The sequence below is a fragment of the Sceloporus occidentalis genome, unplaced genomic scaffold (assembly GCF_023333645.1).
Source record: "Sceloporus occidentalis isolate IW3139 unplaced genomic scaffold, rSceOcc1.0.p SCAF_3, whole genome shotgun sequence".
Lineage (NCBI taxonomy): Eukaryota > Metazoa > Chordata > Lepidosauria > Squamata > Phrynosomatidae > Sceloporus > Sceloporus occidentalis.
This window is the reverse complement of record NW_028316983.1, coordinates 129,557,597-129,584,397: the sequence shown is the minus strand read 5'-3', so window position 1 is coordinate 129,584,397 and position 26,801 is coordinate 129,557,597. Positions and strand designations below refer to the sequence as shown.

Here is a 26,801-nt window from a genome sequence, read left to right as displayed (position 1 = left end):
CAAAAATAATGCCTTTCAGCCATTAGGAACTGATTTTATACGTGTTACCCACATAAATATTGTCAATGCTTATATATAAATGTATGTAGTAGGTTGTTCAAAATTCTTTGCACGGTGTATTTTTATCCTTTATAACCATCCTGTATGCTAGAACTGTGAGGCCTAAATAGCTAAGAGCACCAGGTCCTATCTGATTTTGTAAACTAAACAGGCTCAACCCTGGTTAGTACTTGGATGGGAGACCAGCAAGATCAGGTGCTGAAGACTATGGTGCCTTACAGACGGGCCTAAGCGGCGCCGTCGTTACGCCAGGAATATGCGCGAGGGGTGGCGCTTCCGGACGCGCCTTGCCCCTCGTGCATATTCCGTACGTCAAGATGGCGGTGCCCTATACAGACGGGCGCGGCCATCTTGACGTAAAGGACGCACAGCGTCTGGACGTCTAAACCCGGAAGAGCCGTCGCAAGTGCGCGCTTTGGCACTTGCGGCGGCTCTTCCGGGTTGCCGGAAGGAGTGCGATTTCTGCACTCCTTTTTTGCAGCGCAGAGGAGTCGCGCGGTTTGGCTGCTGCGGCTCCTCTGCGCTGCAACCGGCAGTGGCCCAAGACCGCTCCTTTTGGGCGGTCTGTAACGGGCCTATATTTCAGAGGAAGGAACTGGTAAAACTACTCTGAGTATTACCTGCCTAAGAAAACCCTATGAAATACATGGGGTAATCATAAGTCGGCAGGCAATATGAAAGCATACACAAAAAATACAATAGGTCTGTATGATTAACTGCATATTGGGGGTCAGTTTGAGGCTAAAAATACTAGGTAGTTTTATATCTGCCTTGTTTGTTCATTTCAGCAGATATTTAAACACAGGGTTTTCTGATTCATAACTCTGACTCTTAGATACTATATTACTCTATATCAAATATCTAGTCAAGAACTAGAGTAGACCTATCAAATTCATGGAGTTTACACAAATATTGACTTATCACCCATCTGTTTAGTGGGTTTCTAGTGGGAACTAGCAGTTGGCTTTAGTGCTGAAATGGAAAGCAAATTTGAAGTCAAAGGCTTTCATGGCTGGCATCCATAGTTTTTTGTGGGTTTTTCGGATTATGTGGCCATGTTCTAAAAGAGTTTATTCCTGACGTTTCGCCAGCATCTGTGGATGGCATCTTCAGAGAACAGCAATCTTTCTCTGATAGGAGGAGGAAATTAGAAGCAGTGTTGCCAATTTCGCGACTTTCACGCGAAAACGGGGACTTTTCAGAGCTTTTCGTGTGATTTTCGTGCCTGGCTCTCTTTCAGTGCCTTTTCCACGACTTTGGCCCATTTCAGCTCCAGACTGCTGCAGAGCAACCAACCCTTTGGAGTGTAACAGTTTTCAGCCAAGAGGGCTGGAGAAAAAACTCTCTCTCTCTCTCTCTCTCTAATGACTCCCTCTGAGAGCCAGGACGGAGCAAGCCCAACCAACCCCAACTGTTTGGAGGAATCACATTCACACTAACAGTTCAGCCAATCAGAGAGAGGACAGTGATTGCCCCCCCTCAGGCATTCTCAGGCTTCAGGGGCAAAGCAAAGTGGCTGCAGTGCTGGAGAGAGGCAGGGAGTGAGGGGTCTTGGCTGGCTTCCCAATTGCCTTGGATTTCCAAGTAAGAAATAAGTTTTAAGGCACACAAAGGCAATACTTGATCATGGTATCATGGCTTGATGTTGTGGACTTCTGTGTGTGCCTGAGAGTGACATTTGAATTTCTGAATTCCTGAGCTTGGGCAGAGTGCCCCAAGCCTACCTCTCAGGGTCGTTGTTGTACTGTGAGGACCCTTTGGGTTGTGTGATGTGAATGTGATGTCCCTGAGTGTGTGTGTGTGTGTGTGTGTTAGTGATTAAATATGCCTCTGAGCATGGGCAGAGCACCTGGTAAGTTGGCATCCCTGCCCTGTCTTCCCAGAATTTTGTTTTGTGGCTCTCTTTTTCGTTCTCTTTTCCATTGCCATCCATACTGCAGAAATAATCCAGTTTGGCACTGCTTCTAACTGCAAGGCTCCCTGCGATGGGATTCTGGGCACAACAAACCACCAAGCCCAGAATTTCATGCATGGAGCCCTGGCTGGTAAAAGCAGTGCCTCAACATGTCACAACAAACTATAATTCCCTGGATTCCCTGGTTTGACAAGGGAATTGCCTCCACGCTTTCAGATCACAGGCTCAGAGAATGAGTCTACAGGATATCGGTGTTGCCAATTTAAGTCCAGTTCTTCAGCTGCATTTGGATTTAATAATGATAATAATGGTGATGATGATAGAGAGATCTTGTAGCACCTTTGAGTCTCACTGAAAGACAAGTTGGCAGCATGAGCTTTCCTAAGCGTATTTCCTCAGATGCATGGAAATTGTAGTTCATTGTGGCACCAGAGCTCTTTCTCACAAAACTACACTTCCCAGGGTTCTCTAGCACTGAGCCAGGGCAGTTAAAGCGGTCTCAAACTGGATTATTTCTGCAGTGTGTCTTGGACCCAACTCAAGCTGCATCTTCACTCACGTTTTAATTGCCATGGCCCAGTGCTATTAAATCCTGGGAACTGTAATTTGTTGTCACACCAGAGTTTGCTGAGAGAGAAGGTTAAATGTCTCACAAAACTACACTTCCCAGGGTTCCCTAGCACTGAGCCAGGGCAGTTAAAGCACTCTCAAACTGGTTTATTTCTGCAGTGTGTCTTGGACCCAACTCAGGCTGCATCTTCACTCCAGACTCCAGAGACAATCCAATTTCATACTGTTTTTACTGCCATGGCCCAGTGCTATGAAATCCTGGGAATTGTAGTTTGTTGTCACACCAGAGTTTGCTGAGAGAGAAGGTTAAATGTCTCCGAAAACTAGAATTCCCAGGATTCCATAGCACTGAGCCATGGCAATTAAAAGGGTGTTAAACTGGATTTATTTCTGCAGTGCGGTTGCAGCCGAACACATTTCTATTTGGCACAAAGCTTCCTGAACCCCCTTCAGGTCAAAATAAATATCTTAAAAGGACCGAAAGATTCTTTGTTTGGTTCAATGGCGATTTTGAGGGTTGAAATAGGTTACAATTATTTTTATTCAATTATGTTTACGTTTATTTGCAAAACATCTGCCATTTTAACATTATGGGAATTTTCTGGGAATTGTGACTGAATATTCTGTGTGATGTGGGGGGATTCAGCGTGTTTTGGACAAACATTTTTGGGAATTATCTTCGAGGCTTGTTGGCAACACTGATTAGAAGAGACAGAGGTAGTTTAGTAAGTGTTGGATTTTAGTATGTCTAAATGGTAGAGAGGGGTAGAGGTATAAATCTGTTGTGTATAAATGTGTTGTGTGGAAATATATCTGTGGAATGGATATTGTAAAAATAAAAATTTAAGAAAATGAAAAAAATATTAAAAAATTAAAGTAAAGAATCATATGTGAGGGGAAAAAAACCTATGGAAAGCAAATTGTTTTAATATTGCCTGTTTTGTCAAGGCTGCCCAATGAAAGAAGTAAAATCAAGTATATAATGTTCATAACTGGACTCTCTTTAGTAATTTTTGCCAGCACATCCATCAAATGTGGCAGGCACCCCAAGCAATATTTTATGTGCCCCAAGCAATATTTTTATTGATTTTTAATATTTCGGTCTAGCTTTGCTCTTCACAAATTAAAGCAAAAGCTAAACCAATATATCGAACATTGTACAAGAATGAATTAAAACAAAGCACAGGTAAATATCAGTGTTTATAAACAGCAATAGCCAGAAAACCCATTCTAGGGAAAAGGAAGAGTCGCCCTGGGCCTCTTTGCTTGCCCCTGCAGTTCTTATAGGGATTTGTAATAGATGCCATTTTATCCTCCAGGAAGTAGTCCTCTTTGAGGGGCTTTCCGTCTTATTCAGTTCCTGTTGCTGCAGTGCCATCTGATTGTCTAAGCAAGGGTTGTGATGGCTCTGCACTGATTTCTGTCTCTGGTTAACTCTCAGTGTAACATTTCTGGCTACCAGCGTACCCTTCGGCAATCCAAAACTTTAAACTCTGGACTATTTTCTCCCTCGTGCCCTTACAGAGGTGCCCTTTCTCACCATAGCAGATGGCAGAGGCACAAATCTTCCTTTCTGGCTTCTCTCGGGCAGAGGCTCAGGGGCCTTGTTCCTCTCCCTGTTCCTTCTGTCTCTCCTGAGGAACGCCCTGCACCCATTACTTGGCACAAGTGTGTCCAGGAGGTGAATGGGGTTCATGCGCTTCCTGCTCCAGCCATTGCCAACTCTCAGGGTGAGCAGATGTTTTAGTCTTCCAGGACATGTCTCTGGAAGTATATTTCAACCTTCTGTCCAGGAGGAATTTCAAAATGTCTTCCATTTTGAGCAGGATGAAGAAGCATGGCTTAACATTTATATTAGTGTTCTTAGCTTTTAGTTGGTCATGTCCTGCCTTTATCTTCAATGTCCTACATTATGTGGTGCATTGTCCTCCTTTGCATTTATGACATCTGGTCACCCTGCCAACTCTTGTGCAATAACTCCCTCCAAGGGTATCACTGCGTTGGGCTGAGCAAAATTCTGCCCTCCAAAATGGAATTTTCCTTCACTCCTTACTTATGTGTCACTGGGCGCACTGATGCACTGTACAGGGATTGTATTGCTCATGTGACTGTGTGTGGCTGGTCACACAGGGCCAATGGGAATGGGATGGCAGCTGGGCAGGAAGAGGGAAGTAATTCCAATCTGGGGTGGAGTGTCCCTACAATGGAGGGAGGCAAAAAGAAAAAAGAAGTGTAGCTTAATGCTGCATGGTGTGGACTGCCCATGGGTATTTGGCCTGCCTTGGGAGTGGGCTGTGCAGAGAGTGGGCTTTTCAACCAGTTAGGGGAAAAACAGTACCACTCCTTTATCCTGTCCATCTGCTCAACCCCTAAATTAGGCTGATTTCAGCATGAACTCTTTTAAGTCGAGTGAAGTGTACTTGCATCAATAACATTGGTGTAACTAGAGTTGGTGTCACCCGGTGCAGTAACTGATGATGTTACCCTCTAGTCTTTCCATTTTGCACTATATAGAATCCCTAGTAATGCTTTTTTGTACTTGTAAATCGTAATTCCCATATACTACTGAATGTAATGCTAATAGTTCTGAGATTAAAAAAAAAGCTAGCAAAATTAAAATTACAGTATCATATGCACAACTTAAATGTATTTACATATACACAATGAAGATTTGGTAAATATGTGATGTTGTTAAAGAAAATGTAAAAAAAAATAAAAATTTCAAAAATTTCAATTTTTTTTAATAATTAAAATTTTGAAATTGAAATTTTAATTTAAAAAAAAATCTGGGGCCACTCCTTTCTCCTCCCACTGAGTCCCCCCCCCGCCACCACTTTTTAAAGAATTTTAAAGGGAAGCAGATGAATGTCACAGCCTCTTTCTGCCAAAATGTAGGTGTTTGAGGAGCAGTGGTGTCACCCTCCTTTAGGGTGTGGTCCGCCTGGTGTGGTCCGCACCCCCTGCACACACACACACCAGTGACACCACGGATCAGTAGTGAGGAAACAACGTTTCTCTCCATCCATCCTGGATGGTTCTGCCCCCTTCACATGTTCACAGCAAACTGGGCTTCCTTCCCAATCCTGGTGGAACTTCCAAGTGGTGGGAAAGAAGGGACCCAAGGAAGCTTTCCACTCAGCAGTATTTCCTTTCCCTTTTGAAGAGCAAATGCCCAGAGCAGCAAAAGGCAGGAAAGCACACCTTAGATGATAACCAATTCATTATTTGGTATAAACCGGTGGTTGGAGTGGCTGGAGGGTTGGATTCCTAGAGATCAGAGTTCCAGGCCTTGCTTGGTCATGATGGAAGCCCACTGGGCCAGCCTTAGAGGGATGAAGGCAGTGGCAAATCCCCTCTGAGGAAACCGTGCCAAGAAACTCCGAGGGCTGGTCAAGCCTGAGGGCAGGGAACCGTCCAATTAAAAAGACTGTATGTACAGCGCTGTGTAAATAAAGGTTAATAATAATAATAACTTGAAGGTATACGACAACAATGAATGACTTTGGGAAAGCCAATCCTATGCAAGGATATCTACTGGCGAGAAGGCCCACTGGACTCAGCTGTTTTCATTTGTCCCATAAAGTGCGCATCAGAAGGCAGAATGCTTGCTGGGAGGGAAAGACAGCATTGGTTGAGGTGCCCCTTTCGAGAAAAGGGTGGCACCAAAGGCTGATTTGTGGCTGAGGCTGTGAAAGGTGGGGATGGAGGAAGGAAGCTGTGAAGGTGATAGAAGGGCAAAATTGCGACACCTCTGGAGCGTAGGATCTTATACTTTGAAGGACTTGATGGTAAAGAGTCCTTGGTCTGCCTCCTTGTCCCTGCTGGGTCTTTTCATCCAAAGGAAAATCAGCAAGTGAAGCTTAGAGAGCCTGCATGGTGTATTTTGTGCATTTTGGTTGGTCAATGAAGGTATCACCATTTTGTGGAGTTTGTGGTGTTAAACATTGGGAAGAATGTTTTGATTGTGATGTGGCAGCCAGAAAGACCAATGTGGTTCTAGGTTGCATCAATAGAAGTATAGTGTCTAGAATAACTCAAGGGAAGGAATAGTGCCGCTATGTTGGTCACTGGAATGGACTGGCTCAGAGAGTGGTGGACTCTCCTTCTTTGGTGGCCTTTAAGTAGAGGTTGAGCATTGGACTACCTCTACTTGGAGACCAGGGTTTGAGTACCTGCTCAGCCATCAAACCCACTGGGTGACCCTGAGCAAGTCACATTCTCTCAGCCTAAGAAGAAGGCAATGGCAAACCTCCTCTGAACAATGCTTGCCAAGAAAACCCTATGACAGGTTCGCCTTAAGGTCGCCATAAATCAGAAAAGACTTGAAAGCACACAACAACAAAGGCATCTTTCAGTTATGCTTTAGTGTGTATCCTGCATGGCAAAGTGTTGGATTAGATGGCATATGTGGTCCCTTACCGCTCTAGGGTTCTACAAAGTAATCTGTTTAAATAATACATTTTTTAAAATTAAAAGACTTTCCCCTGTTAACCCTGGGTTGAGTCTCAGGTTAATAATCTGCTACATCTTAAGGTAGGTCTATGGAGAAGACACTGCAGTGCTTTCATCTAACAAGAGAATGAGACTTCTTTGTACACTATGGTCGAAAACACATGGCAGAAATAATCCTGTTTGGGACTGCTTTAACTGCCCTGGCTCAATGCTAGGGAATGCTGGGAACTGTACTTTTGTGAGACATTGAGCCTTCTCTGTCAGACAGCTCTAGGGCCGCAACAAATTACCATTCCCAGGATTCCCCAGCACTGAGCCAGGGCAGTTAAAGTGATCTCAAACTGGATTATTGTGCAGTTTTGGACCTGGAATACATGGAATGGAGAAAATAGGAGAGGAAGGAGGGCAGCTTCATCTCCCAAAATTTCCTAAGACAATTCCCTGCAGTCCCAAGGGAAACTCTGGGTCTCTGCTTTTTAGCCTCATCCTTCTGAATGTCCGAAGTGGGGTGGCCAGATGTCCTCCTTTTCTGGAACATGCCCTCCATTTCAATCTTCAGTCCAGGAGGAATTCCACAATGTCCTCCAATTTGAGCATGACCGGGACGCATGCATTTATATTGATGTGAGCATTTAGAGCTTCTTCTTCTTCTGGTCACTAGTAAACCCACAAATTGAACAAGCTGAAAAGGCCAATGCAATTTTAGGCTGCATCAATAGAAGTATTGTGTCTAGATCAAGGGAAGTAATAGTGCCACTCTATTCTGCTCTGATCAGGCCTCACCTGGAATATTGTGTCCAGTTCTGGGCAGCACAGTTCAAAAAGGACATTGAGAAACTGGAGCCATGTGTCTGAAGGAGGGCGACTAAAATGGTGAAAGGTCTGGAAACCATGCCCTGTGAGGAACGACTTAGGGAGGTGGGGATGTTTAGCCTGGAGAAGAGGAGGTTAAGAGGTGATATGATAGCCCTATTTAAATATTTGAAGGAATGTCATGTTGAGGATGGAGCAAGCTCCAGGAAAAGAGATTCCACCTCAACATTAGGAGGAACCTCCTGAGAGTAAGGGCTGTTCGACAGTGGAACAGACTCCTTCCTCGGAGTGTAGTGGAGTCTCCTTCCTTGGAGGTCTTTAAGCAGAGGCTGGATGGCCATCTGTTGGGGATGCTTCGATTGTGATTTCCTGCATGGCAGAATAGGGTTGGACTGGACGGCCCTTGCAGTTTCTATGATTCTATGATTCCCTCAGAGTGTGGTGGAGTCTCCCTCCTTGGAAGTCTTTAAACCTGGACGGCCATCTGTTGGGAGTACTTTGATTGTTGGGGATGCTTCGATTGTGATTTCCTGCATGGCAGAATAGGGTTGGACTGTCTAGGATTGTATGCAGTGCCTCCTCGTCGTCCTCCTCCTTTGCGGTGGGGACCCCTGGTCCCCTTGATGGGAAGGTGAAGAAGGGAAGGCTGTGGGGGCGGTGGCCCCATCCCATGTGGCCGGGGGGGGGGCTGCGGTCCAGGGAGAGAGAGAGAGAGAGAGGGGCAGCGGAGGAGGAGCAGAGCCAGCCCTTCCCTTGCAGAGCTACAGCTGTGGCATGGCTCCCTCCCGACAGCCTCCCGGGGGACCCTGGCTGAGCAGGCGGCCGACCGATGGATCCTTCCCTCCTCCTTCCCTGCCTCCCTCGCTGCCTGCCACCCACCCAAGGCCCCCGCGGCCAAACCCAAAGCCCTGAAACTGGTGCTGCACATAGCCATGCTCCAAAGGGAGGGCCTTTGGACAGTCCTCCTGGACGGGTGGTCCAAATGGAGGACGTGTCTCCTGCTCAAAGGGGGGGGGGTGTTCCAAAACGTCCTCCATTGTGGATGGAGGAAAAGGAGGACGCGTAGTCCCCTGCATGAGAGGGATCGGGGGGGGGGGCTTTTTCGGTCAGGGAGGAAGCCAGAAGCAGAAGGAGGGGGTCGATCCTCAGCCCTGGACAGATCCTGGAAGGGGAGGCAGGGCCAAGGAGGGTCCCACCCTTCCTCCTCCTCCTCCTCCATCCTCCTCGTCCTCCCCCTCTTCTTCCCCTCCTCCTCCCGATCCGAGGCTGTTTCTTGGTCGCTCCGGCGATTGATGCCCCCCCAGCCCCCTCCTTGAGCAGATTCCCCTCCCCACAAAGGAGGAGGACTAGCCCCACCCCTCCCAAAATGTAGGACACTGGAGAAAAAAAATACAGGACAGTACATCACATAAAAGAACTCCTCAGACACAATTGGATGATCGTCACCCCCTGCTTTTGAGTGATGCTTTTTGGCTGGGGGAGGGGGGGGGCTGGATGCAGAAGCCCTCGCTGTGCCTGGCTGGGAAGGAGGAGGGCTGGGCTCTGGGCGGGGGTCTGGCGGTGGGCGCCCTTCCTTCCCGCGGGGGCCTCTAGGCGGCGCTGTGGACCGGTCCCTGCCAGGCAGCGACGGGGCGGGCGAGAAAGAGGCAGACACACAGATACAGAGAAGAGAGCAAGCCTGCATCCTTCCCTCCTTCCTTGCCTCCCTCCCTCCCTCCCTCTGCTCTTTCTTCCCGCATGATCTCTCCTCCGAAAGGCATCGGCTGCTGGCTCAGCAGAAGGGACGCGGGCGTCGGCAGTGGAGGAGGACGAGGAGAAGAAGGAGGAGGAGTAAGGGGTCCATGATGCCCGGGGTCGGGAGCTGGCCGGGAAGGAGCTCCATCTCGGTCTCGTAGCCCTTGGAGGGAGGGAGGGAGGATGCCCCCCTCGGGGAGCTAGGAGGAGGAGGAGGAGGAGGCCGAGGGGTCCAGCATGCGGCTCTTGCTGGGGGCGTGCTGCCTGGTGCTCTCGGTGCTGGCCTTCCTCCCCTCCGGGGCCAAGGGGCAGGTGGAGTACTCGCTGCCGGAGGAGACGGGGCGCGGGGCGGCGGTGGGCAACGTGGCCCGGGACCTGGGCCTCGATCCCTCCAGCCTGGCTTCCCGCAAGCTCCGCTTGGTGACCGGGAGTGCCTCCGGAGGGGCCTACTTGAGCCTGGAGGCCTCCACGGGGGCCCTCTCGGTGGGGGAGCCCCTGGACCGGGAGCTGGTCTGCCCCTTGAGGCCCTCCTGCACCCTCAGCTACGAGCTGGTGCTGGAGAACCCCCTGGAGCTCTACAAGCTCCACCTGAAGGTGCTGGACGTCAACGACCACGCGCCCGCCTTCCCCTTGCGGGAGTACCACCTCAGCGTGGCCGAGTTCCTGGCCCCCGGGGCACGCTTCGCCCTCCCCGACGCACGGGACCCCGACGAGGGGCCCAACGCCGTCCAGAGCTACGCCCTCCTTGCCCCCGACGACGACGACGGCGGCGGGCACTTCCGGCTGGCCATGCAGACCCGAGGGGACGGGAGCCGCTACCCGGAGCTGGTCCTGGAAAGGCCCCTGGACCGGGAGCGGAAGGCCACCCATCGCCTGGTCCTGACTGCCAAGGACGGAGGGAACCCGCAGCGCTCCGGAGAGGCCCAGGTGGTGGTCACTGTCCTGGACACCAACGACAACGCCCCCGTCTTCGAGCACTCCGTCTACCGGGCCAGCGTCTCAGAGAACTCGCCCAACGGCACCCTGGTCACTCGGGTGAGGGCCACCGACTTGGACGAAGGGCAGAACGGGGAGGTCGGCTACGCCTTCAGCAACAGTACGCCGGTTGAACTCCGGAGGATGTTCCGTGTCGACCCCCGGACGGGAGAGGTCAAAGTCGTCGGGGCCTTGGACGTCCAGAAGCCCCAGCTGGAGATGTTCGTGGAGGCCAAGGACAAAGGGGTCTTTGGGATGTCCAGCGTGGCCAAGTTGCTGGTGGAGGTCACTGACGTCAACAACAACGCCCCGGAGATCACTGTCACGTCCCTCTCCAGCCCCATCCTTGAGGATTCCCCGCTCGGCACGGTGATTGCTCTCTTGAGTATCACTGACGAAGACCCCGGGGAGAATGGTAAGGTCATCTGCCAGATCCCCACCAACCTCCCCTTCCAGCTCAAGTCTTCCTTCGACAGCTATTACAGCGTGGTCACCAGCGGCCTTCTAGACCGGGAGCGGGTCAGCGAGTACAACATCACCGTCACTGCCTCGGATCTGGGCTCCCCTTCCATCGCCACCCAGAAGATGCTGCGGGTGGAGATCGCGGACGTGAATGATAATCCCCCCAAGTTCCTCAACCAGATGCGCGAAGTTTCCATCACCGAGAACAACCAGCCCGGGGTGTCCCTTTTCCACGTGTCTGCCTCTGACCCCGACCTCGGGGAGAATGGCCGGGTCTCGTATCTACTCAGGGATATAGACATCCAAGGCAGCTCCTTGTCCAGCTACTTGGCCATTGATGCCGAGAGCGGGGTTGTCTATGCAAAGGGCTCCTTTGACTTTGAGCAGCTCCAGAGCTTCCACTTCCAAGTGGAGGCCAAGGACAATGGCTCCCCAGCCCTGGCGGCTGCCTTTATCGTCAGCATCAGCATCCAAGACCAGAATGATAATGCCCCCATCATTTTGTATCCGGGGGTGAAGAACAGCTCAGTGGCAGTGGAAATTGTGCCCCGCTTAGCGGATGCCGACTACTTGGTGACCAAGGTGGTGGCCCATGATCCAGACAGTGGGCAGAATGCCTGGCTTTCTTATCACCTTGTGCAGTCTTCCGACGCCAGCCTCTTTCGACTCTCTCCCAATGTTGGAGAGCTCAGGACTAGTCGCTCCATGAGGTCTAGTGACCCCATCAAGCACAAAGTGGTAGTCATGGTGAAGGACAGTGGGGAGCCACCCCTCTCCTCCTCTGTGACCCTGGGCATCCTGCTGGCCGATTCCCTCCCACAGGCACTCCCAGACTTTGATGACAGCCTGGAAGCTCGAGGGCAGCAGCTGTCGAACTTGAACTTCTACTTGATCATTGGCCTGGCCTGCCTTTCTTTTGTCTTCCTTGGCTTTCTCATCTTCCTTCTAGCCATTCGTCTTTTCCACTGTAGGACTAGTCCATACCGCAGCTGTTGTTGCTGCCCCATGGATGATTATGAGAAGTACCGCTACAATGTGCGCATGCTCCCAAGCTCTCATTTTACGCCAGAGATGGTCGAGGTTGCAGGGATGGGGAAACTTACGCACACTTATTTGTATCGGGCCGCCCTGGGTGTCGGGCCTAGCAATAACAATCTGATGCCCAATGGAGACGCTGGCAACCTTGCTAAGGGGGCAGGATTATTACAAGTGCCAGCATCCTGCATTCAAGTACAGAAGGTGAAGAGTGACCACTTTAATGCCATTCTGGTGGTAAGCAGGGTTTTGTTTTTTAAAAATACCTGTCTTGGTGATGGTGGGGAGGGCTATGGCAAAGCCTTGGATCTGGAGCAGAAGATTAAAGACATGAAAAAAAAAATGATGAGTGCATGCTATTACATGGTACACTGAATCTCTGCCTAGCGTCTCAAAAAATAAAAATAGAATAAAAGAAAAAAATAGGAAATATAACACGTTTGCCTCTGTTTTATCAAAGTAGAATTCAGAGTCTTATCGTTATTGGACAGTAGATACGGGACTGACCAGAAAGAAAGAAAGAATAATGTGTAATTAATTTTTAGATGGCTTTTTTGAAAGGAGATTAGCCAAATTCATGGAGGATAGCTTGCCAACAGCTGTTAGTTGTGGCAGTTAATTGCGGATGCCATGTTGACAGGAATGCCATTTGCAGGACATAAAAAAGTGAGATGGCTGTTGTGGTCATCCCCAGAGGCATGTATTGGTACTGGATTTCATGTGCCCTTGTTCTGATCCAGCACTTCTCATGTTCCTATCTTCTGTAGTTGAACAGTGAGGCCTTATCACTTTCACCTGCCCATTTGAGGGACATGAAGGAGCACCTTCTTGGTAGCTGTTTTAATTCATTACTTAAATTTAAATTGTTCTTCCATTTAATAACTGAGCCTTTTTGCCCCCATTTATTAAATTATATATTTTTTAAAAAAAAATGTTTCCAGAATTACATAGACAGCAAAGAGAAAGACAAGATTTCAAAATTGTACCAAAATCACAGGTAATTTTAAGGCAAAAAGCATACAAAGCGCATATTGGATAACCAATTTTTAAATGACAGGAGGAAGTCATTCCACAGATTTGCATGGGAGTGAGGAACAAATACATTGTTTATATTATTAATGATTTATTCACTTAAAAATAAATAGCTGATTCGTGTCATAAGCTGTCTAAGTCATGCACTGGGAGAGGGGGGTTTATTCAATAAAATAAAAAATCGACAATGGGAATTATAAGGTCTTCTGTTACTCAGGTGGTGGGAAATTATATTTGACCAGTTAACAATTTCTGTTCATCATGGTTCTTTGCCACCTTCATTGAAAAATGCTGAATTCCTTGTCTCATTTTTTTTCTTTAAAAAATAGTAACATTGCACTATTTAGTCAATGTGAGTGAAGAGAATTGGTCATTATTTTAGCATTCAGAATGTTTGTGTTTCAATTAAATTAGGGAGAAATTGGCTTACACCAAAAATGCACCCTACAGAAATGTTACCAGGGAGTGGGATGATGGGGAAGTCTGGGATATTTTTTCATTTAATGGAATTTTCTTGGTGAAAGAATTGCTACTTTGAGGGCTTCATATGGCTATAAAATTTACTTCAAGTTATGCTTTACTTTTAGAATGGGAAGGGGGGAATAACTGCTCTAGGATGTGCAACTTTACACTTCCCTAGAGGACCACATGGGTGAATTTCTGGTGACCTGGAAGTGCCACCATGGATCCTATATAGGGAGAAAAGTGGGATAGAAATATAAGCAGTTCATGGCATTCTTTAAATAAAGGTCAGAGATCTTTAGGGGAAATTAACAGCTACAAAAAACGGTTATGATCCTATATGAATTGTGGGATGCAGTTTCCTCACCCCTGCTGTAGAATGAGGTTGAGCAAAAGGTAGGCTGGAGTCCATGGGTACAGTTTCTGGTAGACAGTGCTTGGTGGTTGTTGGGATTCATACAAAAAATACTAGACTAGCTAGATCTCAGTCTGGTCTCACAAGGTACATTTTTAAAAATATATATTCCTTTAAGCTTTGATTATCTGCACCAGGTAACACCCTGAGGAGGATGACACTACCACTCCCCAAACATCTGCCATTGGGCAGAGACAAGCTGTGGTGTTTGCCTGCATCCCTTGAAAATACTGGTGCTCAGCAGGAGAGATTATGTGAATGGGGTGATGATAAGTGGGAGGAGAAAGGAGAGGCCTCAGGGTTTTTTAAAGTTTAAATTTTGAATTAAAAAAATAAATTATTTTAATATTTTCTTTAAAAACAGCACATTTTACCAAATGTTTACTTTAACCACATGAAACTATGTACATGTAATACATATGACATTGTAGCGTAAAGTTATACTTTTAATTTTGCTAGTTCATTATGTCACAACTATTGCACAACTATTCAGTGATATATGGGAGTTATGATTTATGAATAACGCTAGTAGAAAAAACTTTACTAAGGATTGTGTATGATGTGATATGGGAGGAAGTCAGTGGGTTACCACACTGGGTGATGCCAACCCTAGTGACACCATTGATCCTGAGCATATACATTTATTGTAGATATTTAATACTGATTATCAGATCACAGGAATTCTGATAAGCAAAAACAGTTATCTGGGATGTAGTTCTGCACCAGCTTTCTCTTGGAAGCTGCCCCTCTTACTACTATTTGCCCCCTGAAAGTGTTCTTTACTACATACAATGGCATTAAAGTGTGCATAATTGCCGCTGTATCTGTTGGCTTCTATGTCAGTGGGATGGCTTTCAGTCTGAACTTTAAAGGAGCTATGCAGTGTTTTTTAAATGTTTAGGGGATAATCATGTTGGATAGCTTGTTTTAAGCTCAAACTAAATATCAGAACAGTTTCATTACCCCTTTGACATAAAAGCCACCAGACACTGCACAAATGTCTACTCATCTTTTAAAAACCATTTTCCTGTAACCATTTCTCGAACCATGAGGCCTGTTTCAGAAAAATATAGGGCCCTGCTTTGGGCTTGTCCTTTTTTCTTTTTCTTTGTGGTCTTTTCTTTCTGTTGCAGGCCTTTTAGTTGCTTTGAAACCACACTAGGAATGTAAAATAAAGTCAGGGAGAATAGATAATAAAATATACAGTTGGTCCTCTGTGTTGGCAGGAGTTTGCATCGGGACCACCACCCCCAGATACAAAAAATCACAGGACCTCAAGTCCCATTAGCATCAATGGACACCAACATGCATGTGGTCATGTTGGTGTGCCTGTGCGCTTGCGCTGCTACTGATGACAATGGGGCAGGGCCATCTACAGATGCTCCAAACCATGGATGGCTAGCCCACTGATATGGAGGGCCTACTGTGTCTTGTGCCCCCTTTTACCCTCAGATAGTGGGCGTTAGATGCATTAATGCCCGCGGTCTAAAGTGATGTTTGGATCATGCCCATTCCCAACGCATAATTGTTGATGAAAATCATTCTGTGCAGCAAACCGTATCTACAGGGGCAAATATCAGTTAGCAGGGGGTAATTTTAAGAAAGGAAGTCCTAGCCCAATTCCAGTTAAACATGCTTCAAACTGCATATTCTGGTACTTTTTCAGCATTAAGCAAGACTCTGCAGTATTAGGCATGGATGAATTGCAACAAGAAGCTTGATAATTAGAAGTAAGACAGACATCCAGTAGGTGCTGAAAAATATAGGACATAAGCATTTGAAGTATTAGAATGAAAAAGGAATCTTCTCCAGGTACATATGTTCAAAGGAGAAATAAAACAAAAAGATAGTTGGCCAAAATAATATAGTTACAATCTACAAAATATACATGTAAGATCGTGGTAGCTTACTTCATTCTTCCTAAAATCTCCAAGGTTCCCCAGCATGTGCTAAATTCACAAAGGTAAAGTGAAACTAGTTTAGGATAACAAGCTGCATTTATTTGGTGTTTTAGGGCATGGAACGTACATCATCATACTATTTTATCATAATTCTTACAACAGTAGTAAAAGGTAGGTCAGTGTTACTGCAGAATGGGAGTGATGGTGATTGTGCTGCTGGGAGAGAGTGACATGTAAAGAGATTTACATGGTTAGAAAGGAATTGAAGTCAGGGGTATTATCTGGTGTTCCTAATGTCTGGTCTCTTGGTCACAATGCTTACCAGATCAATCAACAGTTAGGCTCACACAGTTCACTATACTAAAGAAATTTCTGGAAGTGACATCCTTTCCTTACTCAAAAGGAAATGTGGTAACCCAATTCAGATCCTAGTATAGTAGATAGGAAGCGTTAACCTTTTGCCCCCTCTACAATTCCAACCTGGGACCCTGGTGACTACAATCTGAAGGTGTGTGCATGTGTGTGTGTGGGGATCCAATGAAACAAATGGATGCTATTTGGCAATGTAAAATGTAGACCAAGGAGCCTTATGGTGATGAGAGTCTGTTTTTATTGCCATGACTGCATCCTATGGAGTCTGGAGATTTGCAGTTTAGGAAGAGATGTCTACAATATTTAGCCAGACTATAAAGCCCAGGATTCCCTAGGATGCAGCTATTGCAATTAAACAGGAATCATAGTGTTATAATTGTGTATTGTGAAGGGGCACATGAGTGAAACCTCAGTTAGGGAGAAAGGTTAAAGCCCCACTACTGTCCACAATGTGACATCCAGATGGGGTCCCCTGCAGTTCTGAGGAAGGAAAGAAAGATGCAACAACTAGATATTTCTTTGAATTAATGTTTAATCCGACCCTCAGGTGTTCTTTTAAGTTAAGACCGCTAAACCCATGTGTGAGCATATATCCCAAAATCATGCAAGAAAAATCTTTTACAATTCTTATTTAGTCTTCCCTCTGAAAAACACTTGTGTCTCAAAAACAAATGATGCTCTTTGTTTTTAAAAATAACGTCATCTAGTAAAAAAGATTCTAGTACAGAAAAATTGCTATGATGAACTTGGCATTCTCTAAGGTGTGGCAAGATGTATTTGATCCATCAGTGTCAAAAATGTTGAGCAAGGAGATTAAAGTTATTCTGGTGCACATAAGAGAAGACAAAGTTTATGATGCACCATTCAGACGTATGTGAGTTTACAAACCACACTAGCAGTTCTTTTATGTAATTCTGAAATAAGGACTATTTGCAGCATTTGATGAAGTTTGGTGCTATGAAATGAAGGCCATCAACACAATTAAAGCCACATTCAAAGTACTTCACACAATCTATTTCAGTGTACTTCACTACTACAGCCTCATAAAATTTGGTCAGAATTAATGCCCTCTTAGTACAAAGGTTAGTTGGGGTTGAGCCTGAAAAAATATCCCACCCGATGAATTCACAGTTTAATCAAGTCTTGAATCAAGGATTGGCTGTCTACACACTTCTCCACCACACTGCGTTTGTTACTTTTTAAATATAAAACATCGCTCACTATACATTCCTGAATAAATGTCAATTTAATTAAAGGTGGTGGTGATAATCTGATTAAGAGGTGAGAAGTCATTTTAATTTTGTTAGGATTAATCAAATATAAGAATTAAAGGCTGCATACAGATATTCAGTAGAGCACGTTATTGGTTTTTGGCTCTGGGAGGAGTTCTCCGCTTTCTTTCCTGTACCAATAGAAACTCTGTGCCGCTGGAATGAAAAGTGGCTGAAGCATTGGCTGGGTGTGTGTGGATTAACCAATCAACTGACCACTTATTTGCCCAATTACCTGACATGCTAATCTAATTAAAACAGAAGTGGGAAACCTGTGACACTTCAGATGTTATTGGACTCTTACCCTAGTGTGGCCAGCGGCCAGTCTTGCAACATCGGATGTGCCGCATGTCTTTCAACCTTGTTTAGCAGTCTATTATTTTTTAAAATAACTTCTCTCAGCCTTTTGCATTTGGAAGAGTAGAGTAGGTAGTTTCCTGGTTGATACAAGACATATTCCTCAGACAGGAAAAACATGTTCTTCCTGATTCTCATCATGATCTTGCCATAAGCCCTACACGCATCTCAACAGTATCATCATCATCATCACCACCATCATCATCTGATTTTTTTTTAAAGCTCAGCATACTACTGTTAATTGAATAAATAAAATGCCATAACATCAAAATGTATGCATCTAAGGGCAGAGGCATAATTAAATAAAGTGCTTTCAAGGTCTATTGATTTAAATAGGATAGATTTAAGTATGTGTTTATCTTTGCCATTGAAATCAATGAGAATTGTGTTTACTGTTGGTTGGGTTTTGCAGTTTTCTTACTTGAGGGCAAAACTAGAGGTAATAAAACATGTGGTTGTTGCCAGAAAAACCTAGCCTCAGGGTGAGTGCTCTCTCCCTCTCCATAACATATAGGTCAACTGGCCTTGTGTCCTCCTGATGTTAGTAACACTGATCATTACCCCTGTCTTTGTACTTACAAAGTATTCCTTGTTGCTGCTAGCCCATGAGAAAAGTAAAACTAAACATAGATTCATACCCTGCATTGAGAAGATAGAGCCTAACTTTACACTTGTGGAATTAGGGGCTGGTTGCGCAGTATCACCTTGTTTGAGAATTATCATGTTGCACTACCAAATGTTCCACAAAAAAGGCACACACTTTTTCATGTTGACTGTGCAGCCATGCACACCTTACTGCTTCCACATCCTTGAACTGAATATGGCCGTTCTTCAAACATGTCCAGCTGCTTCCGTTGGGAAATGCATGGATGCATAATATACCACCAAGATTTTAGCCAGTATGCATGGAGTGCGGGAGACTCAGAACAGGGGTCTTTTTGGGGGGGAGGGGGAGCAGCAACAATGTGTTGTTGGGTATCTTGTGCCATAAATGTTCTCATAGTAGAAATTCTATCAGGGGCTTCAGGAGTGGCTGCAGTATTCAGATAGATTAAATATGCAACCATGTAGTGCTAGATGAATTATTGATTAGCTTCTGCCCTTATCTACAAGCACTCATTACTCAATGTCTACTAAGAGAAATAAATAAATAAATAAAATAGCAGCAGTAGTGTGGTGATGGCACTTATGGAAGTACAAAGCAAAGGGAAAAGTTTCCCCTGATCAATGCTCTTTTGCTTTTCAAAGTCTCTGTGGAGAACAAAAAAACTTTAGCTGGTTGTGCTGCGATTTCTAGGTACATTTAACTGATGTCCTTCCTAAGTATACTTACTTGGAAGAATCTCATTTTAACAAACAGACTTTTAGTATTATGATTGGACTGGATTCCCCCCCCCTCCCCATTTTTCCTGCTTCATTAGACTCTACACACCCTTACAACTGTATGAAATGAGCCAAGTCCATTTATTCAACACAAGAGATGGAAGAAAATCAAACAATATTTGTAGTTAAGTTAGTGCAGTCGGTCCTCCATATCCAAAGATTGTACATCCATGGCCTGAAAATATTACACACACACAGACTTTCGCAAAAGCAAACCTTGATTTTGGCATTTTATATAAGGGACACCATTTTACTATGCCATTTACTATGCACTTGAGCATCCACTGGTTTTAGTATCTGGGGTGGGGTGCTGGAACCAAACCTGAGTGGATACCAAGGGGCCACTTTACTTAGATGGGAGACCACCAATGAATATCAGGTGCTGTAGGCTATTTTTCAGAGGAGTTTATCACACAGAGGCAAATTGTTTAAGTCCCGTGCTGAAATGGGATTTTAAAATCTGAAAAAATTCCACAAAAGTGGGTTGTTTTTCAAACATGCTTGTGTAAAGGAGAAATAACGCAACATTAACCTGAACAGAAAGTTGCCAAAACCCACTCCTTTTTACGTTTGGAAGTTCCCGAAAGTAAAAAGGTGTGGGTTTTGGCGACTCTCCATTCGGGTTAATGTCGTGTTATTTCTCTTTCACCCAAACGTCATCTGAAAAACAACTCTGCGGGTGTTTTCTACTTTCTGTTCAGGCTAACCCTGAACGTCATGTGCAGAAGCTGGTTATTTTCACTTTAATTTTTGCATCTGTGTGATAAACTCCAGAGAAAGGAACTGGCAAAACTACCCTTGAGTATACCTTGCTCAGAAAACCTGATGAAATTCATGGGGTTGCCATATGTTGACAGGCAAATTGAAGACTCATGCATAGACACATACACAATGCTGGATTTGTGCTTATTCTGTTGCTAATATATATATGTGTCTATGCAGTGTAGCAATATCATTTCAATGGACTGTGAAGCGTCAGTGTTGCTTGAATAAATGGGATGTGTGATCCTGCCGTGTTTTGTCTCTGAAATTCAGGCCATGACTCTAAAAATAGAACTGTAGATTTTCAGCAGAGGAAGTGAGATGGAGCTGAACTACATGTCATGCCATCTTGCTTCAATTTGTGCCCTTTGGTGTGGGAAACAGCAACACAAAAACATGTCATACACCCAAGCACTCTGAGCTTAAAACAAACATTCTCTGTTATGGAAAAAGCTGAATTCTGTGACCTGGATGAATTATGCAAATCTGTCACATTTGCCCAGACATAATTATTTTGCATGAGGTTCTTGTTTCTTCCAGGCAAAGGGAGGAAAGGATGCTGTGCCGAGCACCAAAGCCTTCACTCACTGCACTGACTTCTGATGTATTCCTCCTTCCCTCTGGTTTCAAAGGCTTCATGAGCCACACTAGCCTACACAGTTTCAGAATCACTTTCCCTGCTACATTGCCGGAAGCTTCTTTTACAAAAACAAAATGAAAGCTGAAATTTTGAGGCTGCTCAACCCTCTGCCTCATGCAAAATCCCATGATATAAGAAGCAGCGCAAGCAGTGCTGAATGTAGCCCACATCCTAGAAATTTTAATACCGTGTCACAGAGTAACTTCCAAAGTGCCTTTTATCCAACTAAATGAACTAACACCAAAGTGGAGGGTAGGCTGAAGTGACAGATCACACATACACTCTCACATTCCTAAACTCAGTAAAATGTACTTACTTAGGTCTGGGCTGTCCCTTTGGGATTTTCCAGGAGCTGGCTCAAAGACATCCCACGGCTTTGTTACCCTTTGGGAGAAGTTCCAGAAACTCCAGTTTTCTATGTCGATTCCTATTCCATGGAGGTAGAATGGGAAACCTTTCAGGGTGGAGCCATTGTTAAACGATTCAAAACAGGGAAACAAATTTAAACACAGAAAATCTTCACCCACACCCACCCCATTGTAACAGAATATGGGGGAAATATCTCTTCCCCCTCCATCTCTTTCATCATCTGCCTCTGTCCTTAGTATTGTTTTCTCACTGTTTTCCTCATGCGCTTTTCTTCTCTCTTTTGATAGCCATCTACAGCTCTTTCCTCTCTCCCTCCCCTGCTCCTGCCTGCCTAACGCAAACACCGTTGTTGGTGTGGCTTTACACTCATTATACTTTATCAGATATCACCTCCTGAAAGCTTCTCTAAGGAAGAAAAAATGTGACAGTGCATATATCACCCACAGTATCATATACATATATTCAGGCATTCTAAGACTGGGTGAATGCTGGGTGAATCATGAATAATAACTTTCATCTTCCACATCTGTCAGCCCTGCAACAACCAACACCTATTGATGCCACATAATGTTGGCTTGCTTGGATTGCATATATGTTTCCAGTCCTGGAAAGCGGAATGAGGAGCTACACCTTGTCTGAAAGGAAATGACCACCAGCAGGAGTATATCAATTGAAGAGTGGCAAAATGGGGTATTGTTCCTCTAAATAATAAATAAATAAATAAAATAAAATACAATACACCCCATGAATATTTCCTTCAGCCTCCAGCGTTCTAACATTGCAGTGAGACATTAAAACTGTTCTTACATTTGCTGTGTTTGCATTCCCTCTGTAACATTGCCTGTCCTTTTTTTTTTTTTGGATGCCTAAACTGTATTTCTAAATGTTCTACGGAAGTTTTAAGTTACTGCAATGCTAGAAATTTAGAGACTGAAAGAAAATTTAATCTAGAGGGAAAAATTTATTCAGGGGACTATGCCGTCATTTTACCCACAGATACTACACTCCTGCAAGGCTGTTTGCTTTACAGCACATCTTTACAATTCTGTCATTTAGGCTAAAGTGCCCTCCTGCCAGCCTGGACCATAGGCCAACCTTCACTCCGTGTGTGTTTGTTTATGCATGGAGACAATCACACGGGGGAAAATCAGGATTAAAAAGTCATTTTCCGGGGAAAGTCATTTTCACACACATCATGATCTGAGAGGACTTACCCTGGGAAGAACCAGGAATGCTCCAGCAACAAACCATTCATGGATGTTTTGTTGCTGGAGCATTCCTGGTTCTTCTCGGGCCAAGTCCTCTTAGATCGCAACGTCGTCTGAAAATCTTTGATGGGATTGTGCAACTTTCCCGGGACAATGCCTTTTTAATCCCCTGATTTTTCCGGTGTGATACTCTCCTACGTGTGAGACAGAGAAGTGATGTGAATGGAGTGTTTGTGTGGATTGAGTATGGCATTTAGCAGCATTGTGGCCTGGCTATTCTAGGTTGAGGCCCACTGATTTATTCCATCTGGCTCAAATATGCTTGCAGGGAACCAATTTGGACTTTGGGACAAATGTACCCCTTTTTTCTGCCTAACAGGCTCAAGAAGAAAAATTTAAATTGTTTTATGTCTGGAGATGGGGAATGTAGCATAGGGCAGAGAAGGCTTTTAAAAAAAAACACCTTCATGACATACATAATGCTCATTTCTAGCATATTTCTAGCTCAGTGCTACTTAAAGTGGTGATCCACAGACGAGTGCTAGTCAACAGTCCATAAGCTGCCAGTCCCTGCCTGGTTTCCAGGAAAGAAAGAAACAATTGGAGCCAGTGGGCACAAATATGATACCAGTCCCTGGCACATTGGGGAAAAATCCTTGTCCTCCACATCAGATGCCTTGTGGAGCACTGCCCTTAGCAGTTAGGGCCATGTCCTCCTCTTTTTCACAAGTTGGAAATGAGAGGCCCATAATAAAAAATGGATAACTGTGACTGGGCAGCAGTATGCCACCCACCTGAAAAGTAGGTATGAACAGAGGCAGGAGTTCCTATTTTTGGTGTTCAGTACGGAACCGTAAGTTTCATTTCCAAACAATGAGAAGTGTTAACGCTATGCTTTCAACATCCCATAGGTACCAGAAGCTTATTGGCCTGCTTTTTTTAAAAGGAAAAACTTGTTATTTCAATGTTCAAATTAATATGTAGGTAGCTTCTGACGCTATGTGGCCCATAACATTAATTTGGAGTGATACCATGGCATTTCCTTTGGAACTTTCTTCTCTATCCTTCTTCCTGTATGTCTTTTGCTTCCTTTCCTTTCTCATCTCCTTTGATTTTCCTTTCTCTTAGCTCCTGTCAGTGCCCAGCTCTTCCCCTTGGGTCTCCATCTGAAATATCTCTTAGTAACCAAAAAATGAAAACTGACAGTAAAGTGTTTTAGACTTAATACCTCCCATGACATTGGTAGGGACAAGGAAAATGAAACTACGTGCAAGCTCAGGAAGAGAACTGGCATATCGGTTTACTCTTGAATTTAACTCGGAAGGTTGTGTTCAAAACCAAAAAATGTTAGGTATTTGACATAAGGAAAAAATAGTTTATGGGTGACTAATTCGAATGTTGTGGACTATATAAATTTACCTTGCCACCAATATCTAATCCCCCGGCAAAGTATTAGACACCTTTTGGACCAGAACAGATTATAAAGCAGAGGCTGAGGAATGTCAATAATGCTGATAATTGCAGTATCCAAATCATGGGGACAAGGCAGGAGGACACTTCATCTAATCCTTCCACACACCACCTAGTTTTAGCCACATCATGCCCCCCCCCCCCCCCCCGATTGGACAGTTCTGTATGAAAAAGAAACCATAACTAAAAGAGTTGGGATAAGGGGTTTGCCTCCTTCCCAGTGATTTCAGAGTTGGTTTGGCATTGATCTGTTTGCACGGCTCTCAAGAGCAGACTTGGGCCCTAGTGAAATTTGGAGGTAGGTGGGCCCTCAGCTTTTTGCCAGCAGGCCCCCCACTTGTGGATAAACCTTTCTGGCCGGGGTGGTAGCTTTGAGTTAAGCAGGGAGGGAGCTTTGTGGTGGGGCAGAGCAAAGTGGATGTTTGGTGCAGTGGAAGAGAAAGAGGGAAGGGTCTCCAGTGACTGGAGTGTGTCTTGGATGGAGTGGGAGGACTTTGCTTCTTTGCTACGAGGAGCAACTCCTGAGGAATCCTGCTTCCTTCCCTAGTCTGCCCAGTGGCAGTTTTCTACCCCTTTCAGATGAGCTAAAAAAATCTATACATGGTTTTTCAAATTATATATATTGTGCTTATTTTCTTTGAAATTCTCAATGGATGTTAAAAACAGTAAACAAATAATACTACCAAGAAAAACAAAAACATATGCAGCATTATCAGGCCCTGGGCCCTGATCTCCACATTCTGATCATTTGTACTGGTTCCCAGCTGCCAGTTTAGAAGGTTGGCAGTTCGAGGCTCAAGTGCTGCATGACAGGGCGAGTCCCAGCATCTGCCAACCTAGCAGTTCAAAAGCATGTAATAGAAGTAGATAGATAGGTACCACTTCTCAGTGGGAAGGTAACAGCGGCCATAGGACCACCAGAGCAGTCCTTAGACAATGCTGGCTCTTCAGCTTAGAAACAGAAATTAGCACCACGCCCTACAGTCGGTTTCGACTAGACATTCATGTCAAGGGACTACCTTTACCTTTATCTAGAGAGCCAGAGCCAGCTTGGTATAGGGATTTGTGTCTGGAGACTAGGGTTCAAATCCATGCTCAGCCATGGAAACCCACTGGATGGCTTTGGGTAAGCCACACTCTCTTAGAGGAAGGCAAATGCAACCCCCCTCCCCCAAATAATCTTGCCAAGAAAACCTCATGGTAAGTTCACTCTAGAGTCACCATAAGTTGACAATCACTTGAAGGCACAAAATTATATATATGGAGAAATGTTTTCTTCTTACTGAAAATGAAAATTCAGGGTTACCTAAAGGAGGTAATTTACAGCAGGGTTCCAGAAAAACGAACATGCCTCTATTCAAAACCTGCAATTTCCTCTGAGTATTCACTGCCACTTTATTGTGACTAGCTGAGGTGGTTGTTAAAAGTAATTAGGCAAATTCATAGAAAACTGATTTAGGGATTCTCCACGTTCAAAGCAGTACACATCTGAATAGGAAAAGCTGGCGACAAACAAACAAGGAAGACTATTCTGTCCTATTGGTATGTTCCCAGAGGCTTCTGTTTGGCTGTTGGTGAAGGCAGGATATGCGTTGAATGGTCACTTTGACCATATATATGAAAACAATTATATAAGATGACTATGACAGTGTCACTGCGAAGCCTTCGATCTGACCCAGCAAGACATGTTCTTCCTTCTCATATGGTTTCTCTGCTGTCTTTGTCATGCCTGTCTATTTAAAGGTGGTATCATTGACACACATTTAACCTTTCCCCCCCAGTTTCTAGTTGCCTAACGGTTAAATGCTTTATATATTGTACATGCAGACTGAATTGTATATATTCAGCTTAATGTAGCAGAGGGTGATGTGTATGGATAATGCAGTCTAGACCACTTGATAGATGTATTGCCTATTAGTTACTGTTAGCTGTAGAAGAGAGCTAACTGGAACCTGTACTCTTGAGCCCAAACTGGGAACTGAATTCTAGTTTCCAGTAAACACAGATATAGTGTATGTGCTGCCTTTTTGTCCTGTGGGCTTCCCATGGGCAGCTGGTTGGTAGGTATTGGAAAGAGATGTTGGACTAATAGCATATCCCTGTACCAGCCTTCTTATACTGTTCTAAGACTGATTGAGGTCATTGGTGCTTCTTTGCAAAAGTTAATGTGTAGAATCGCTGCCTCATTGGTATACCTTTGATCTGATCCATTAACAGCTCTTTCTTTTCCTCTGAATGTTTTACTTTGCTGAAGTATATAACTTTACCAAAAAAACCATTAAGACAGATGTTTTGGCTATAGCATAATCTCCACACATGACCTTGCTGAGTCTGATTACTGTGGCTCAGCTTGTTCATCTGAAAGTTTGTGTAGATTTAAATAATTGATTTAACTCTGGTATTTAGCCCACATTGAATAGAAGCTGCAGTTTCCCATCTTTTGTTGATGTAAGTGAAAAGGTATTTTTATGTCCTTGTGTTTGCCTTACCAAGATGTTCTTTTTTGGCTACAATGACATTTCAGGGCCAGGATATATGTAAACACCTCCCCCAACAAAAGAACAAATATATGAAAATATATTTGGACCAAGGATAAATAATTAAAGTACATACCTCTGTACATTAATAACTACTATAAAGAAAGACAAAATGCACTGAAATACAATTGTTACAGCCAATTTAAATATCAAATGATCACAGTTATTAATGAGCATATGAATCCAGATGAGATTCATTGGACGACATGTTAACATTGACAGTCCAGTTGCCTAGAAGCAGACAAATCCAAATAATAAACACTAAATATTGTATAATATAAACAATCCAGATATGTAATGGAAAGCGTTCACATCCAAATAATGATTACCCAGTGTCGTAATTCTATTTCAGAGGCTTTGTCAGAAAGAATTAAGTGGTAGCCAAAAATTAATCCCAGTTAGTAGCACAGCAACACAGCTGAAGAATGTTTCCACAAAGTGATAATTTTATCAGATGTGATACGGTAATCATATATAAAAGCATCATATGGCAAAACTACCCTGTGAATGTGTAAGGAGCTATCTAGTTCTCCTTTATGTAAGCAGCTCTCTATTAATTGAGAGGCAGTGGGCCAGTATAAAGCCTGTTCAGTGCATGGGTACCGC

The 26,801-nt window shown here is 44.5% G+C and overlaps 1 protein-coding gene across 10 annotated transcripts in view; it reads left to right on the top strand.

Annotated features, from left to right (window-relative positions):
• LOC149316771 (protocadherin alpha-C2-like) overlaps window positions 1–26,801 on the top strand; it is a 227,031-nt gene that overhangs the window by 129,876 nt on the left and 70,354 nt on the right. The window contains exon 1 of one of the 10 annotated variants that reach the window (XM_089516238.1): window positions 9,648–12,253. The exons of the other annotated variants lie outside the window; for them this stretch is intronic. Within the exon in view, the coding sequence (XP_089372364.1) occupies window positions 9,782–12,253 (2,472 nt within the window). The 5' untranslated portion in view covers window positions 9,648–9,781. Of the gene's footprint in view, window positions 1–9,647; window positions 12,254–26,801 lie in introns of those variants that run through there. 10 annotated transcript variants of the gene reach the window in all.